Raw genomic sequence first — 15447 nt, 5'->3', positions numbered from 1 at the left:
CAGGATCCAACCCAAGACACCACAATGCATCTGGTCTCCTCCTTTTTAACAGCCCTCTCTTCCCTTGCTTTTGCCTCTCTGGGGGCCTGGGACAGTGCACAGCTGGCAGCAGATGAGACAGAGGGAAAAGGAAACATAGGTGTGCTGCTTCCAGAACACCCTCAGAACACCCACCCAGCTCAGAAGTAACTACATTATAATAACCATTTGAATTTTTGTTGGATTATAGTTTGGGCCACTTGAGTAGCTTTAACTTTTAATCTAAAATTCATGCTGAAAGCAGCACTGACCTGTGTTGTGTGCTTACACTTCTCTTCTACACACCTGGTCCCCAGACAGGGACCTCTACTTGTCCCGACCCTCCACAGTGGGGAGGAGGCACCATCTACAACAAGAGGTTGGGCTCTAGATAGCGGGAGAAGAGGACCCTGATGAAGGGGCTCAGGCAGCTTGGCCTGAGCTCTCTATAGACGGACATGGCTGAGTGCTGTCCAGAGTTCCGTAACTGTCAGATAAAGATCAGAAAGCTTTAGGGAAAACAGTTTTAAGAAAGAAATGGAAAAGCTGACATCCTTAATTCAGTCCATTTCTAGGTGACAAGGGTCTTCCCTCTGACGACAGCTATCTAGCTTTATCAAAACAATGAATATGTTTCTGGAAAAAGTGACTTTAGCTAAAAATACACTTCACCATCCTGCGACAAGCCCACCCAGGCATGCTATGCTGTATCAGTTCTTTCCCCCCTTCCTTGTTCCTGAGCCATCAACTGCTCATATATTTGGATTATATTCATTTGCACGTGCACACACACACGCACATGCGCACATACACAAGACCTAATGGCACTTGCCAGGAACATCACATAGCACTTTCCTGACAGCACGGTAGTAATGAGGCGGGGATCACAAGCCTAAGGCCTGCACAGGCTGGACACTGGTCCTCACCACAGGGTGTGCCCTGTCCTCTAGCCCCAGGCTCCAGCCTCTCCGGGTGAGCAGCTGGCCCAAAGGAAGACTAGGGGAAGAAAGGGGAGTGCACCAACAGAAGCATCTCACCTCTAAAAAGAGATGATAAATATGATCTCATTTTGTGATTTCAAGACTTGGGGCTCTCACAGGCCACCGCCAGAAGGCCCTGTCATAAAAGGACAGCTGGGGTGCTCACCTCTGCCACCTACTGGCTGTGCAGTCATGGGCAAGCACACAATTTATGTCTTGAAGCTCAAGCTTCCTCAACTATAAACTGGGACTAATGTAGGTTATTTAAGACTGCTATAGGATTAAATAAATTACCATATGTCAAAAACCTTAATAAACTGTAAAATACTAAACAAATGTAAGATACCGTATTCAACTAGATTAACTATCTCAGAGTCAAAACTCTTGTCCTTTTCCATCTTTTTCTCTTTCCAGCGCCTCACTGGGCACTTTCTAAGTGCTCTCATTTCCTCTAAAACAGCACTGAAACTCAAACACCTATCCTCAGTTTCTGTTGCCTGGTACACTTCAAAACATGTTTTCTTACCTCAACATCCCTAGGCACACAAATTCCTCACGTAATGTTATGGTTTATAATACACTTCCATGTACCCAAAGAACCTAAATTCCCTTCTTTCCTCCATTTCTTCCAACTCCTGTTTACAATTTCTTTATTTCCTAACCTAGTCTCTTTCCAACTTTTACCACCACCTGCAGAACTCAGGGAAAACCCAGAGTCGTGTTCCCTCTCCCATTCTCCACTTCTAACCTCTCCACACCACCCCAAGTTTCATGTTCTGTATCCACGCTCACTAGTCTTCTATAATTTGCCTGATCCGAGAGCCAGAGACTTTAGCAAACCTGGTGAGTGGCTGGGGCTTCGGCCATTCCCATCTTTTCTGGAAACTGCTCCAGAGCATCTCTGCTCACGTGAAAAACATACCAAGCCTACTGACCTTGGCTGTCACGCTGGTGCTCAGGGAAAAACAGAGAGTAAAAAAAAGAAGAAAATACTAGGGGCTAGAGAGAAATCACTTTTTATAGTAAAGTGTAGAGAAACACCCATGAAAGAGCAATTCTGCGTGGCACTAATAATCAATTCAGGTCAAGACTCTGCCTGAAGCATTACAAACATGGCTGCCTTTTCCTATGTAACTAACATCTTCAGCCTTGACCTGAATGGTACGGCCTGGTGCCTGCTTCACTTTCCTGACAGCAAAAGACAATAACCAGATACCAGCTGCTGGAGGCGCTTTCATTCAAAAGCCCAAAAGGATGCTGTGACTTCCCATCAGCTTGACAGAGCTCCTCTGCCAGGCAGGAGTTTAAAATCATTTGGAGCTCAGAAAATTTAATCAACATTATATCAACCTAATTTTCTCAAGATGCTAATTCCAAGAGCGCTTTTGTGCTGCCTGCTGGGACTAGAAAATGGGGTGGGAGACCTGGGAGAGAAATGACTAAAGGCTGGAGGGCTTCCATGCCAGCTTTGCCAGCACGGAGAAAGCAGTGAGGCAGGTGGAACTGAAACATTAAAGAGCTTGGAAAAGTAGTTTCTTCAGTGAGTGGATAATCAGGGGGCCTAATGGAAGAAGGGTGAATAAAGCAGAAACAGAGAACTTACTTTCTAGAACTGGGTAAAAATGCCTTGAAACCCAGCCAAGATAATGCCAGAATGAAATTTCCTTTATTCTTTCTCTATCGTCACAGAGGGTGTGTGTTCAGAAAAATCAGGTGCAGCAGAATAGAAGATCATTTTGCTCTACCATTTCTTGAGAATGGGCCAAAGCCTGATAACTATGACCCCACACTAAGCTTGTTCTAAGAGGCAGGAAGGGAAAGTGGCCACATCAGCAAACACAGATCTGAGAGCTGCAACAACTCTTAAGAACCTTTTGGTCCTACACTGGTCCTATAGCAGGTTAGCAGAGCTACTTTCAGAGAACAGGCAGCTGAGGCACAAAGAAGGTGTGATCTTAAGTGACACACCACCTGTGACTGTAAATGCTGCACTCCCCTCTGCGACACAGCCCTGACACTGATGGTAAATGGATCAGCGGAAGGCTGCAGAGACCCACATTTCATTCACCTCTCAACATTTCCCAGAGCACTCCCCTCTCATGCCAGAAACAGCACCCACGTCAGATGATGTCCGTTTCAAATCAGAAAATAAACTCACTCCAAGAACTGCACAGTCCCCCTTCTACTCCATCTCGTCCATGGTACAAACAAGGCAGGCTAAAGGGCCCTGGTGACAACTGGCCTCACATATCAGTAAGCACAACAGGCTTTACAAATATCCCAACCCTGCATACTTATCAGCTCTCAGGTCCACCAGAACGTCCAGAACCTTAGCACTATGGGGAAAGGAATCACATCTATCTCATTCCAAATTATATTCCTGGTGCCTTAGCACTGTGCCTGGCACAAAATAGGGGCTGGATAAATACATGTTTAATGAGTGCAGGAGGCAGGCCCATGCTCTAACTCATGGCTTCATCTACCTATTCCCTAGGCCATTAGATGCCACAGCTGCTGATCGTGCCCAGGAATGTTCCCTCTCCACTGCTGCAAGCCCTAACCACCTCCACCTGGAGTGAGCAAGAGGATCTGCAGACCTGGGGGCTGGGACATGAAGCCCTAGAGACAATGCTTATTGGGGCACTCCTGGGACCACAAAAAAACACTGTGGGGCCCCATCTGAGGAGCTCAAACCAAAATATACCTCTAACATAAAGTGTATATCTCTAACATTTGTATCTCTAACACATAGCAGGTGTAACTGCATTGCACAAATGGCAATTTATGAGCCACTGAAGCTTAAGCCCATTTAACACTATGCTTTCAGAAGCAGAAACTTGTTCTTACCCCATAGGAGTCCCGTGGATTTGTAAAAATGCGATCAAACACAAAATCCATGTTAGCCATCTTCATTGCCGCCCTACAATAAAGTCAGACAGAGAAGCTCAATTCAGTACCAGACATATAGAAAGCCGAAGCTCAAAGAAAAGGCGGAAGGGTGCATGCGTCAGGGGAGGGGCGGGGAACGTCAGCAAACCTGTTTAGGAAGAAGACTCCTCGGATCATCTCATAGGGATTGGCCCGGGTCCGCGCTCGCCGCATCTCCTCCCCGTCCAGGACGTCAAACACACTCTGCCCACAGAGAATCAGAAACTCAGGGTGAGCATCACCCACCGGGATGGGATGGGCTCCTAACAACTGGAGAAACCCAACAAGCAGCCCTCCACAGAGCAAGGCTCCTACTGTATCCCAGCTTGAAAACAACCAGTTGTGTGACCCTGGACAAGTTACTCAATCACTCTGACCCTCACTGCATCACTGGTAAAATGTGAAAAAATAAAATGTAAGCATGTCCCTAGCACATGGTAACTGGTTAATAAATGGCATCCGTGGTTATGCACAGGGCCACCTCTTGGCATTGCTATTCCTCACAGAAAATGTTTCTCCACTCCAGCAGCAACTCTCCAAGGACCAGAGTTCTGATACCAAGGCTCTCTTGACTGGGGCTCACTGAGAGAGAGTAAACAAACCAAGACCTCCCACACAGGAGGGATCCCTTCTCCACTCTCCTATTTCCTCTATGGAAGAAAGCCTCACTTCACATGAGCACCGGTCACTGGAAGGATATTCCCAACCCTCTGACTGTCAGAAAATAAGCTCTGTGAGGCTGGTCTGGCCTTACTGCTTCTCCAACCCACTTCCTCCTTAGTTTCCTTGGCTCATTCTGTGCTGGGCAATGCACTTGCTGGCTCAAAACTCAGGCCACAAGATATCAAGAGAAGGCTAATATTCACCCCGCATGTTAGGAGCCTCACACCCAGTATTTTATTTGATTCTCACAGCAACCCTGGGAAATATTTCCTATCTTATAGATGAGGGAACTAAAACTCAGAGAAGCGAAAGCACTGGTCCAAGGTCACACAGCAAAAAATGTTGCAAAACTAGGATTTGAATTCAGGTCTATCTGATGCTAAAGAATAATTCCAAACTTTTGATTACACCAGCTCTCCCCACCCCCCGACCAAGACTACAATGAACTGACCCACCGAGGTTAAGTGGATCCTGTCCTGGCTACTGACCACAGGGACAGCACAACAAACACTACAAGGCAGGACAGTCACCAGGAAAAGGGCACCTTGGAGAAATGTACAAGCTACACATCTTGGTCTCCAGGAAAATATCAGCTAAACTTCAGCCACCCACAACTGACTTAAAAGAACTAGAAAAGCCCAACACAGCCCCCCACACGAAGTTCCCAACTCCAGCTCTAACCACAAGGCTTTACCTTACACTGCAGCACACTGTGAAGCAGGTCTTCCCCACAAAACTCAGTTTCGTCTTCAATAATCATCTTTTGCTACAGGAGAAGAAAACAGTCAATAATGACCATGTATGACTGCATTTGGGGGGATGAGTGGAGAAACTAGGGTTCTGAGTAGAGAAGAGGCTTGAGTCCCTGCCAAAGAACATCAATCCCCGAGGGGCGGGCACGAGAAATCCCTCTGGCTGAACTCCAGAGGGCTGCAAGATGGAGCAGTCCCTCGGGTGCTCTGACTAGAGCACCATATGGATACAAGACCCACGAATGCTGAGGTGGAGAAAATTGAACAGGAAGGAGACATTCAAGCTGTCTGTCCCTAAGTCATTAGGGAGACTACCCCAAATGATAGCAGCCTGTCCTTCAAGCAGTGAGCCTCTTGCTCTGTGGTAAGTATGACTGCAGGACACTAAACACTGACCTGAAAGCCTCCCAGTCAACATGGGCTCAGAGAGCCTCTCAGGGATACAGTCTGACCTCACGTCTGAGTGCAGCTACTTCTAAACCAATGGTGCTCAAACTTGGTGTTCTCAGGTTTTACACTCTTCAAAATCACTGAGGACCTCAAAGAGCTTGTTTTTATTTGTTCATTTATTTTTTATTTAATGTACGTATATACTCGAGATTTATTATTAGAAATTAAAACAGAAAATGTTAAAATACTTATTCAGTTTAAAAGAACAATATTAAGCCCTAACTAGTGTAGCTCAGTGGATTGAGCTTGGGCTGCTAACCAAAGTGTCGCAGGTTCGATTCCCAGTCAGGCTACATGCCTGGGTTGCAGGCCATAACCCCCAGCAACCACACATTGATGTTTCTCTCTCTTTCTCCCTCCCTTCCCTCTCTAAAAATAAATAAATAAAATCTTTAAAAAAAAAAGAATATTATGTTAACATATTTTTATGAAAAATAACTGTTTCCAAAATTAACTTGGTGAGAAGAACGGCACTGTTTTCCAGTTTTGTAAATCTCTTAGTATCTGGCTGAACAGAAAACACCCAGATTCCTCTATTCACGTCTGCATTCAATTGGCTGTGATATCATGTCATAACCTCTGGAAAACTCTACTGGACACTTTGGGAGAGAACGAGAGTGAAAAAACATTTCAGTGTCATTATGAAAATAACTTTGACCTTGCAGATCCCCCCTGTAAGTGTCTTGGAGATCCCTGGGGGCCCCTACACTTTAAGAACTGCTCTCTAGACCATACTCATTTAGTAGTTATCTACTTCACTCTCAACATTTTCCAGGAGAATATTAAACAAATTCCTTCTCTAACACCCTCATTACTTTCTAAGGACAGGTACAGTGTCTTTTCATCCACCTGGAACAGAGCCCAGTAGTGACCAGAATATGCACAGATGTATAATCAGCTTCTCTACAAAACATCTGTGAGGAAAATAAAAGTTAAGCATTTTGTGTTGTCTTGCAAGTTAAATGAGTAGGAGGAATAAACCCTGTCTGACGCATCTCCCAGGGGCATGTCTGTCAAGTCCTTGAGGTGCCCCTTGACAGTTTTATTCCTGCCAGAATGGTCAGACTCAAGTTTTTCACATGTGAGCATAAAAACACACACACTGACCTAGAGAGGAGAAAGGTCAGGAGATAAGCGCCAACAATTTCAGGTACATCTTCCTGAAAACCTACCTTTCCCACAACCATCCAATCACTCATTTCCTGAGTGTCAGGAATCTCAGTGGTGCATTCTGGGAACCATGACACCTGCTCACAGGCGCTGGGCTACAAACAAAAGACAGGCAAGCTAAGTCAGTAAGACAGACCCTCAGGGCTGTGCCCTAATGCATCAGGGCTGCCCCAAAACAATCAAGAGGGACTTATAGAGTGGGAAGGATCTGGGGAGCTGAGGCCAAAGGCAGTGGACAGACATGAGAATTGCGAGCTAGAATTCTAAAGTTTAACTTCTGAAGGCCAGGTCCAATTCTAGCTGGATCCCTAGAAACTTCCAAACCTTCAATGTGTATTTCATCGAAGGTTTGTTCTAATATTTTTGATGAATCCTGCTCTGGACTATGTGCTCAGAAAGCATAGTTAAGAAGATGCAAGAGGCAGTGGGGATACAGAGAGGCACACACGGAATGTGTGTCTGTGACAAGGCAATCACGTCAGAAAGACACAAAGCAGTGAGTCTCACCCCCCAATGCCTTTCGAAGTGTTAACACGCAAGAGGACTGCATGCACGTGTTACACAAAGAGGGTACCTCACCTCTTCATTCCGAGATAGGGTAGAAACTGACCTCTAACATACTGTTTCCTTTTAATTTTTCAATTACTTTCCTTATCATGCTAAATCAGTGATTTTCAACCTGGCTATACATTAGGATCATCTGCAATCCTTCTAAAAGTACTGATGCCTGGGCCCTACCCTCAGAGTATAGGTCTGTTGGTCTGAGCGGGGGATTGGGTATAAGTATGCTTTCAGAAGTCCCCAGATGAGTCTCGTGTGCAGCCAGGGCTGAGTTCACTGGGCCAGAGAGACATGGATCATGAAACCTAAGTAGGTGGCTAACCTGCATGGCGGCTTTACACATTCCCTCCTGAGCGAGTGTGGAGAGAAGACCCACCATTGCAAATTGAAGCAATGCGGTTAAAGGCAATATTACATGCTCTGAAAGGCATAAAATGGTATCACAATGCAAGGTCTCTAGGGCAGGCACCATCAACAGAGCAAAAGTTTGAAAGAAAAATTACTGAAGCCTTTTGTCAATGAACCTGGCAGTGAATCATGGCTTCTCTCCTTGGGTCAAATCCATCACCTTTAAGCACAAATGTTTCTGATTTATAAACTCTTTTTTAAAAAGTCCATATACAGTTTGGATACATATCCCTTTGGAGGAAAAAAAGCAGATTCAATCTCCCCACAGAAGCCTAACTATAGCTACCTGCAAAGTGGACCAAAGCATCCAGCCTTACACTCTCCATTCCTGAGCTACAGAAGCCACTGAGTGCTTCCCCTGTGGTGACTCCAGGAATGGGACAGTCAGCCTCAGGCTCCTCAGACCCTTCTACCTTCAAGAAGTAGCCACCACCTAATAGTTAAGCCAAACTCCTAACCAAAAGATAGGGTATCTTTTGTAAGAGAAAAACTGAATTATATGGCAGGTGGAAATTAGGAGAGCCTTGTCTCAAAAGGAATTTCAATAGCCTGCCTCCATTAAAAGCAGAGATTTTATGAGCAAATTTTACATTTCAAGTTTAGCAAAGTTACTTCTAATTCTGCCCCACTGAGAGGATCGGGGCTCTTTACTTGTTTTCACACAAATGAGGACACAGATAGCACCAAATATTTCTGAAGTAAAAACTTACACCTCGTACCCCATTACAAATATTTACCTTACTCTGCACGGTCTCATCGGCTACTCTGCTGGTCTCCTCACCTCACAACTACAAGGCAAACCAGTAGGACCACCCCCACCACCCCGGACCCATTAGCTCTGGGCTTGTGGGCTTCTTCCTCTGAAGCCGTAATGGGCTTTTACCGTGCACAGGTTCATGGGAGTTCTTCCTGAACTGGAAATATCAACTCAATTTTCCAGAGTTCAGAGCCGCATCTAAAGCTAAATTACAGCAACTATATAGAAGACTAGACATTTGTTTTCTATTTTCTTTCATTTCAACTCCATAATAATAATATTTCATCATTATTTTTAGGGGCTTTCATTATACCTGTAACTTCAAATCCTTTGTGGAATAAGATTCAGGCATAAATAAATGAATAAAAACAAAATCTCAATATCTGTACCATGAAATGGAGTAAGAGTCTTTTTTGGTTTTCAGGGTTAAAACAAACTGGTATCCAAGTAGGTGAGCAGACTAAACCTACAATAAAAAACCTATAAGGCATAAACAAACACCTGTTTAGAACCAGGATGTCATAAGCCCAAGAAGGTGCGAGGACCTTAGAGGGCCCCTAATCCACTCACACAACAGAAGAGTGGGTCCTTGTTCAGCCACTTAAATCCTTTCAGCAGAGGGGAACTCACTACCCTGTGAGGGTTCTCAGTCAATAGGAGAAAGCTGTGTGTGGAGGCAAACTCGGCCTTCCAGCATCTCCTACCCACTGGTCTTAGTCCTCTGTGAAGCAACAGGAAACAAATCCACATCCTAACATCCCCCTCCCCCAGTCTTGTTTTCTATTCTGGACATCCCCAGAACCTTCCCCATAAGAAACTAGTTCAACCCCACTAACCATCCTGACCATACCGCCTCTGGAGATTTCTAGTCTGTTAATATGACTACTTAAAGACATGCACCCCAAAGCGCAAGTGGCTGTCCTGCCCCCTCCTCCCCACACCAGTTACCTCCGGCTCATCTCGCCAGTCCACATTCAACTCCTGGTCAAAGCCTTGCAAGGTCAGACCCAAGCCTCTCCGACCTTTCTGATTAGAGGCTTCAACAATGTCCTTCCGACCCTGGTTGTGTTTACCTAATCCTTCACCTTCCTTGAAGCCCATCTTGGCCTGAAAGAGAGAAGTAATGGAGCATTTATATAAACAGACATTTATTTAGCCCCTATCATGTACCAGACATTGTGCTAAACCCTAAGAAATACAGAAAAGACCTACAAGTTTTCTTCTAGCCTAATAAAGAAAGATGCATAACTAAGTAACTGCAGTTTAACTGTGGGCCCAGGGGCTGTCTGTCCTGGGCTGAAAGTCTAGGGCAGACAGAAGTTAGATAAATGAGAAGGGACCTCACAGCTGCAATTAACAGCACAAGGGCACCTAATGAAGATCATTGGACATTTGCACAACTACCCTTCCAGCTAATGTGTCTGAGTGAGTGACAAGTAGATCTCCAAGTAGAGTTGATAAAGAGAACTTAATTTAAAATGGAACCACTTCAAGTGACTACTTCTGCCTTACCTCAGCTAGGTATGGACAGTGGGGGCCTATAGGAGTCCAAATTGAGTCCAAATTTTAACTGAAAAATCACTTCATGTAAAACTGAGGTATGAGAGGTACTATAAGATCCTAGACAGAGTCATTTTTTAAAAATATATTTTACTGATTATGTTATTACAGTTGTCCCATTCCCCCCTTGACTCCCCTCTACCTTGCACACCCTCTCCCACCCACATTCCCCCTCCTTTAGTTCACCTCCATGTGTCAAAATTTCTTTAGCTTCTACATTTCCCATACTATTCTTACCCTCCCCCTGTCTATTTTCTACCTACATTCTATGCTACTTATTCTCTGTACCTTTTCCCCTTCTCTCCTCCTCCCACTCCCCTGTTGCTAACCCTCCTTGTGATCTCCATTTCTGTAGTTCTGTTCCTGTTCTAGTTGTTTGCTTAGTTTCTTTTGGTTTTGCTTTAGGTGTGGTTGTTCCTAATTGGGGAACTATATATGTTTTACTATACATGTTTTTTTATCTTCTTTTTCTTAGATAAGTCCCTTTAACATTTCATAGAATAAGGGCTTGGTGATGATGAACTCCTTTAACTTGACCTTATCTGGGAAGCACTTTATCTGCCCTTCCATTCTAAATGAAAGCTTTGCTGGATACAGTAATCTGGGATGTAGGTCCTTGTCTTTCATGACTTGGAATACTTCTTTCCAGGCCCTTCTTGCCTGTAGGGTCTCTTTGGAGAAATCAGCTGACAGTCTGATGGGAACTCCTTTGTAGGTTACTGTCCCCTTATCTCTTGCTGCTTCTAGGATTCTCTCCTTCATTTTCACCTTGGCTAGTGTAATTATGAAGTGCCTTGGGTATGTTCCTTCTTGGGTCCAACTTGTTTGGGACTCTCTGAGCTTCCCGGACTTCCTGGAAGTCTATTTCCTTTGCCAGAACGGGGAAGTTCTCCTTTATTATTTGTTCAGATAACTTTTCCACTTGTTGCTCTTCCTCTTCTCCTTCTGGTACCCCTATAATTTGGATGTTGGAACATTTAAAGATGTCCTGGAGGTTCCTAAGCCTCTCCTCATTTTTTTTTGAATTCTTATTTCTTCATTCTTTTCTGGTTGTATGTTTCTTTCTTCCTCTGGTCTACCCCACTGATGTGAGACCCAGCTTTCATTCCATCACTATTAGTTCCCTGTGCATTTTTCTTCATTTCACTTATTATAGCCTTCATTTTTTCATCTAATTTGCAACCAAAATCAACCAACTCTGTGAGCATCCTGATGACCAGTGCTTTGAACTGTGCATTTCATAGGCTGGCTATCTCTCAGTCACTTAAAAGCACTGGTTGCTGGGCTTTCAATTCTGTTTGAGCCATCTTCCCCCCCCCCTTTGGTGTGGTTGCACCTGTTATATATGAGGGGTGGAGCCGTGTTCACCAGGGTGGGGCACTCCAGTTGCTGGGTTGTGACGCTATATGTAGGGGTGGGGTTCAAGAGGGAACAATGGCGCTAGCTCCCCTCTCCATTGGACCTCAGTCCCTTCCGCCACTTCCCCCAAGCAAACTGGGCCCCTCTGGTACCAATTCCCGTGTAGGTGGGTCGTGCACCCCATGGGACTTTCCAAGGACCTCTCCTGTTGAGGCTGGGAGTTTCTTCCTGCGCCTCAACCCCCACAGGGGTTTTCAATCAGTGCCCCAAGGCTCTATTTCCCAGCGCTGTGATCCTGGGTTACGCGCACTGCCGTGCTTCACAATCGCCGCCTCGCTGGGTCTGCCGGTTGCCACCCCTCAGCCAGGGTCTGCCAGCTGCCACTTGCGAGCTCAGGGTACACCCGCTGTAGTCTTGCGCTCCCCGGATGCCTTACGCGCCCAGTCCCAACACTCTATGCTCTCTGTGCCTCGACCGGCACCTACCTACCCCAACTCCGCCCCTCCTACCGGTCTGGATGAAGAGGTCTATTTTAACTTCTTGGTTGTCCGACTTCCATTCAGTTCAGTTTTCTGTCAGTTCTGGTTGTTATTCTGTTTCTAAATTGTTGTCCCTATCTTGGTTGTGGGAGGAGGCACAGTGTGTCCACCTATGCCTCCATCTTGGCCGCAAGTCCCCCAAAATCATTTTTTAAAATGTCACAACTGTCTATAAGCTCACACTGAACTCTAGAGTCACTAGGCCTACTTTTATACCCTCGAAATCAGAGACCTGAGTCCCAAACCCTATAGGTCTTTGTCTAATAAAGGAACTTCAATCCTAAGATCTGATTTCCCCTAGAGGGTCTCTGTATCGCCTCTGGAAGGGGCACTACCAGCTTAAGAGCCAGATGGAGTTCCTATAGTAGCAACAAATCTTTCCCCAGGTCAGAGGCTGTCATGACTCTCCCCATCTTCCACTTCCCCAAAGTTTACAGCACCCAAACTACAATCCCTACTATGACTTCAGAATTGGCAGTTCTCACTCTTAAAGGGATCCAATAGAAAATGGAAGAGTGTAATATTCCTGAAGCCAGACAGAAAGCAAACCTGGATTTCTCCAACCTTTGTACATATACCCAAGTTTGATAAGGAAACTGGGCAGCTCTCCCTTGTCGTCTTCCTTCGGTGGTACGTGGTGTACAGATGCTGGGAAGGAGAACTGGGCCTTCTTTTGGAAGCAGTACAGAAGACTATACTACTCCCATCTACTTTAGGCACCTGGGAGTGAGCAGGATTTTATTCATTTCTTTTGAGATCATTCACTAGAACAAAAATTCACCACATGAAGCCTCTTTACCCATCAACACACATCCGTGTGTAGAGAAGTATGCTCAAACAAGAATTCATTAATCAGAAGACCAAAGGGTGATACAGCTCTGAATGGGGCAGGAAAAGCAGGCCTAAGCAGCCACTGCCCACAGATGACTTCAATGTGACTGATACCTCTATGAAGAGGCGGGCCACACTCTGCTAAATTTCAGTAGCTGAAAAGCAAAAGAAAAACTCACATGGTAGCATTTCTGCTTTCCTCCCTGTGCTGGTGGAGCTTAAGAAACCCAACCCAAGCATGGACATACCATAAGCTTCCGGGAGACGCTGTTGTACATGGAATAGCGAGAAGAAGTTCCCTCCACGAGAGAGTCTGCTTTGAATGCATCATTAAAAGAGTCAGAGCTGTGCTGCTTCCCCTCAGTGTCACTGTCAGACCCACTGAGGCTTGTGGTAGATACTAGAAAAGAAAATATTTAGGTGTTTACAGCACAAGATAGCCTCTAGAAGCCCAATTTCATTTATTCAACTAGTGTTTAGCATATGCATTGCTCACATAAAGTTCATTAAATGACAGGGGCAAACGTATTCTCTCCCTCTTACTAACTGTGCAATCTTAGTCAAGTCACTAAAAGTTTCTAATGATATCTGACATACAATTGGGACTTATAAATATCAATTTTTCATTCTTATCCTTCAATTTCTTCCCCTACAAACTACGATGGTAATATGTTCCTCACAGGATTGTTTGAAAATGAAATGAAATAACATATTTAAAGGAAACTGCTAAATATAAAATGTCTTTATTGAGGATATAATTGTCAGACTAACAGTTTCTGACTGTTTAATCTCCTGGGTTCCTTTGTTCTCATGAATCTTCAAATGCTGAGGTGAGAGGGCAGGTCTGCAGCACAGTCCTGGAGAAGAGCTGGTTCACAAGGAAGGACAGGGGAAAGAGCGGGGAGAAGGGAAGGGGGAGGGGAACAAAGAAGGAAGGAAAAAGAGAAGGAAGAGGAAGAAAGAGATGAAAGACAGGGAAGAAGGAGATGCTCAGACAGCAGCACCAACTGAGGCTGAGAACAGAGGAGCTGCTGGTGGCCTGAGTGAGCTCTGCCATTAACTTCACTGCCAACAACCTTGTTGCCAAAGGACCCCAAACAAGACCTACCTTAGCAGCTGCCAGAAGGGGTGGGTTACGTGTCTCCTGGCCAAAAGCGGGATGATCTAGTCTAGACATTTATTATGACTGACTGTTTCCCCCTCTTTTATAGATATATGCACCTATTAACTTGAAAGCTATTTCAACCCAAAGTAATTTTACTCAGATAATTTCTCAGACAAACCCACCCCGATTTGTAAATAGACTACATCTCAAAAAATTTGCTTAAATTTACACACATTCCCATTGAAAATAGTATAAATTGCAAGCAAGGAAGAATGCAGAACAGGAAATGAGGGTGGTGATGTCCAACCTGATCCCAATGAGATATGTGTACTATCTCATTAATAAGTTATTGTGCTTAAAATAAATTTTTTCAATTTATGTGTATTGTTCTTTAAACATCTATTAGTTTTAAGGATATAAGTGCTTCATATTTAGACTTAAGTACTTAATAAACTGAACTGTGAGGTTATTTCTTTGGGCCTAGGGGCATGGTGAAAAAAGTTAGGGTGGCACTAAGGGCCCAAGACCCAAGCAAATTTAGAGCCTCTTTCTGGGTACTGGAACAGATCACCCAGACACACTGTCAAATGACTAGAAGAGTAAGACTATACCCATGAGCATGTCACCCTAACTCCTGTGTGCTGATCCATCCGTTTCCCTATGAGAACCCAAACTTGCAAAGGGTTGATGTTCAAGAGGAGCAAAGCCTTCCCCAGCACCCCAGACCTGATTCTCCCTTCCACTGGGCTCCAGCACAACATCAGTATTCACACCATCAGCATAGCACTGAGAGCCAGTCCTGAAGACCAGGCGACCTTCCGTCTCTCACAGCTGGACTGAGGCTTGCTACTTAAGAGAAATTACACGCTCACTGTAGTGAATGTAAGGGACTCTTATCCAGTTGCCACCTTTGCTAATGAGCACCTACTAAATGTGTAGCTCCTTATTTCCTCATACAACACCTCATACAAGTAGTGCAAGACATTCTGCCCTCATAAGTATAAGGACACGTGTGATTACATTTGTTCAAACCCAGAGTACACAACACCAAGAGGGAAGGAACCCTAATATAAACTATGTGCTCTAGATGAGAGTGACGTGTCAATGCAGGTTCATCAACTGTAACAAACGCTCCACTCTGGTGAAGTATGTTGATAATGGAGGAGGGACATGCATGGGTAGGGGCAAGGGGTATAGGAGATACCTTTGTACTTTCCTCTCAATTTTGCTGTGAACCTTAAACTGCTCTAAAAAGAGATGAAGTGTTTAAAAATACTTTTAAAGGTAAAACACCAACCAAAAATTTAAGCATGAGGATGGAATACCTATATCCTGAAAGAGAACTGGGTCCTAATTAGACTGTATT

General features: G+C 44.7%; 1 protein-coding gene across 5 annotated transcripts in view; it reads right to left on the bottom strand.

The window, feature by feature from the left end:
- The window catches only part of CMTR1 (cap methyltransferase 1), a 44708-nt gene that overhangs the window by 21222 nt on the left and 8039 nt on the right, over positions 1-15447 (bottom strand). For all 5 annotated transcript variants that reach the window (XR_004902733.1, XM_028508839.2, XM_036024054.1 and 2 more), the window contains 6 exons: positions 13225-13376; positions 9636-9794; positions 6964-7056; positions 5284-5355; positions 4036-4130; positions 3846-3918 (listed from right to left, as the gene is read on the bottom strand). Coding sequence is in view for 4 of the 5 variants with exons in the window: in XM_028508839.2 (XP_028364640.1) it covers positions 3846-3918; positions 4036-4130; positions 5284-5355; positions 6964-7056; positions 9636-9794; positions 13225-13376 (644 nt within the window). In the remaining variant the exon portion in view is untranslated. The remainder of the gene's footprint in view (positions 1-3845; positions 3919-4035; positions 4131-5283; positions 5356-6963; positions 7057-9635; positions 9795-13224; positions 13377-15447) is intronic.

Source organism: Phyllostomus discolor, chromosome 4, assembly GCF_004126475.2.
Source record: "Phyllostomus discolor isolate MPI-MPIP mPhyDis1 chromosome 4, mPhyDis1.pri.v3, whole genome shotgun sequence".
Taxonomy (NCBI): Eukaryota; Metazoa; Chordata; class Mammalia; order Chiroptera; family Phyllostomidae; genus Phyllostomus; species Phyllostomus discolor.
Note: the sequence above shows the minus strand (reverse complement) of the source record. Positions and strands in the feature narration are given on the sequence as shown.